This window comes from Triticum urartu, chromosome 1 (assembly GCF_003073215.2).
Source record: "Triticum urartu cultivar G1812 chromosome 1, Tu2.1, whole genome shotgun sequence".
Classification (NCBI taxonomy): Eukaryota; Viridiplantae; Streptophyta; class Magnoliopsida; order Poales; family Poaceae; genus Triticum; species Triticum urartu.
The window spans coordinates 493,571,240-493,572,846 of NC_053022.1; the positions used below are offsets into that span (position 1 = coordinate 493,571,240).

The 1,607-nt window shown below is 60.9% G+C and overlaps 1 protein-coding gene across 1 annotated transcript; it reads left to right on the forward strand.

Annotated features, from left to right (window-relative positions):
* LOC125536399 lies at window positions 1-951 on the forward strand. Its single transcript, XM_048699615.1, has one exon. It carries the CDS (start codon window positions 135-137, stop codon window positions 753-755), a length of 621 nt encoding a protein of 206 aa, XP_048555572.1. The 5' UTR covers window positions 1-134; the 3' UTR covers window positions 756-951.
* Window positions 952-1,607: the final 656 nt, after the last annotated feature.

Consider the following 1,607-nt stretch of genomic DNA (forward strand, 5'->3'; position numbering starts at 1 on the left):
GATCCTCTTACAAGTCAGTGAGTGCAGCACATTGCCGCGTTTACATGTTCGGTGTGCAGTAGTATGTTTTCGCGGCACTCTCACACTGCCCATACCACACTCACGCCAACCGCGAGCACTAGAGCCTGAGAGGCATGTCGGGGTCCGGCGAGATGCCGCCGGCAGCCCGCCAGAGCCGCCGCCGGCGCGCCATCATCTGCGCCAGCTTTGCCGTGCTCGTCCTGCTCCTCCTGGCTGCCGTGGCCGCCATCGTCCTGCTGGCGGTCCTCCGCCCGCGGGACCCGACCACGGAGCTCCTCTCCGCGAACGCCACCGGCGCCGCCCCGCGCGTGACGTTCCCCACCGTCTCCGTCCAGCTCAACGTCACCTTCCTCCTCGTGGTGCGCCTGCGCAACCCGAACCCGGCCTCGTTCCGCTACGGCGAGGCCGCCACGACGCTCCTCTACCGGGGCGCACCCGTGGGCAGCGCCGTCGTCCCGGCCGGCACCGTGCCGAGCCGCGGCGCGACGACCATGCGGCTGGGCATGACGGTGCAGGCCGACAAGGTGGTGGCGGCCGCCGGGATCGGGGGCCTGCTCGGCGACGTGCTCGCCGGGGAGATGGAGTTCGAGGCGAGGACGGACGTGAAGGGCCGGGTGACGTTCCTCGGGTTCGTGAAGCGGAACGCCCAGGGGAGGTCGGCGTGCCGCATCGCCATCGGCGTCCCCGACGTCAAGGTCCGGCGCCAGGAGTGCCACAACGAGGCCAGGCTGTGAGCGCAGCGCGGTTCGTACGAGCGTACGCGTGCCGTATAATACGCACGTCATGTAGTGGTGCTCGTGCGGAGTGGAGGCGTGTGGTGCAACCCGTGTGCTTCCGTGCGAGTGACTCCCGATTTGTAGATGCATGACATTCGCGTGGTCTGTATGGGCTTGTGTTTATATAGTACGTACTCCACCATACGATTCTGCATATTCTGAAGGCATTTTGTTTTGCTTTTTATGCAAGATCAAATTTAAATCTGATGTCAGATTTATAGCCATGACAAATCAGACGATTTTTTATGGAATTTATATTTGCAGAGGATAGCAAGTTTAGTTGGCAAGCATGACAAATCTATTTCAATTTATTTTATGTCAGGATATTGCCGCGTTTACAAACTAAATTTTTCATTCCCACACCAATATAAATGAAAAACGTTTGGCATCTACACGCCGGCCGAACGCTTTGATCGGTCGTCTTCTCGCACGCGCTCGTATTCATCTCTTTCCTCGATCACGCGCAGGTGTTGCCAAAGGGCACAAGGTGGAGCTCGCCGCAGTCGGCCTCCATCCCAGGCGCCAGCTCCTCGCAGGCCTCGGCCACGGCCGTGAGCGGCTGCTCCATCCCTTGCCGCACGCGCGGCCACCATGGTCGCCGCTGTCACACATCTGCTTGGAGCTTGCGCGGGTGATCCTAGTAGCTGTGGAGCGACCATGGTGGCGCCTTGCATGCCGGTTTTTTTGCTATGAGCGAGTGTTGTTGGGGGAGTGCACGACGATGTCGTGAACCTGGCACCCATGGCCGCCACTGTTGGGGTGCCGTATCTCGGCAAACCTGCAGGTGAGGCATTGCAGAACCCGCCGCAG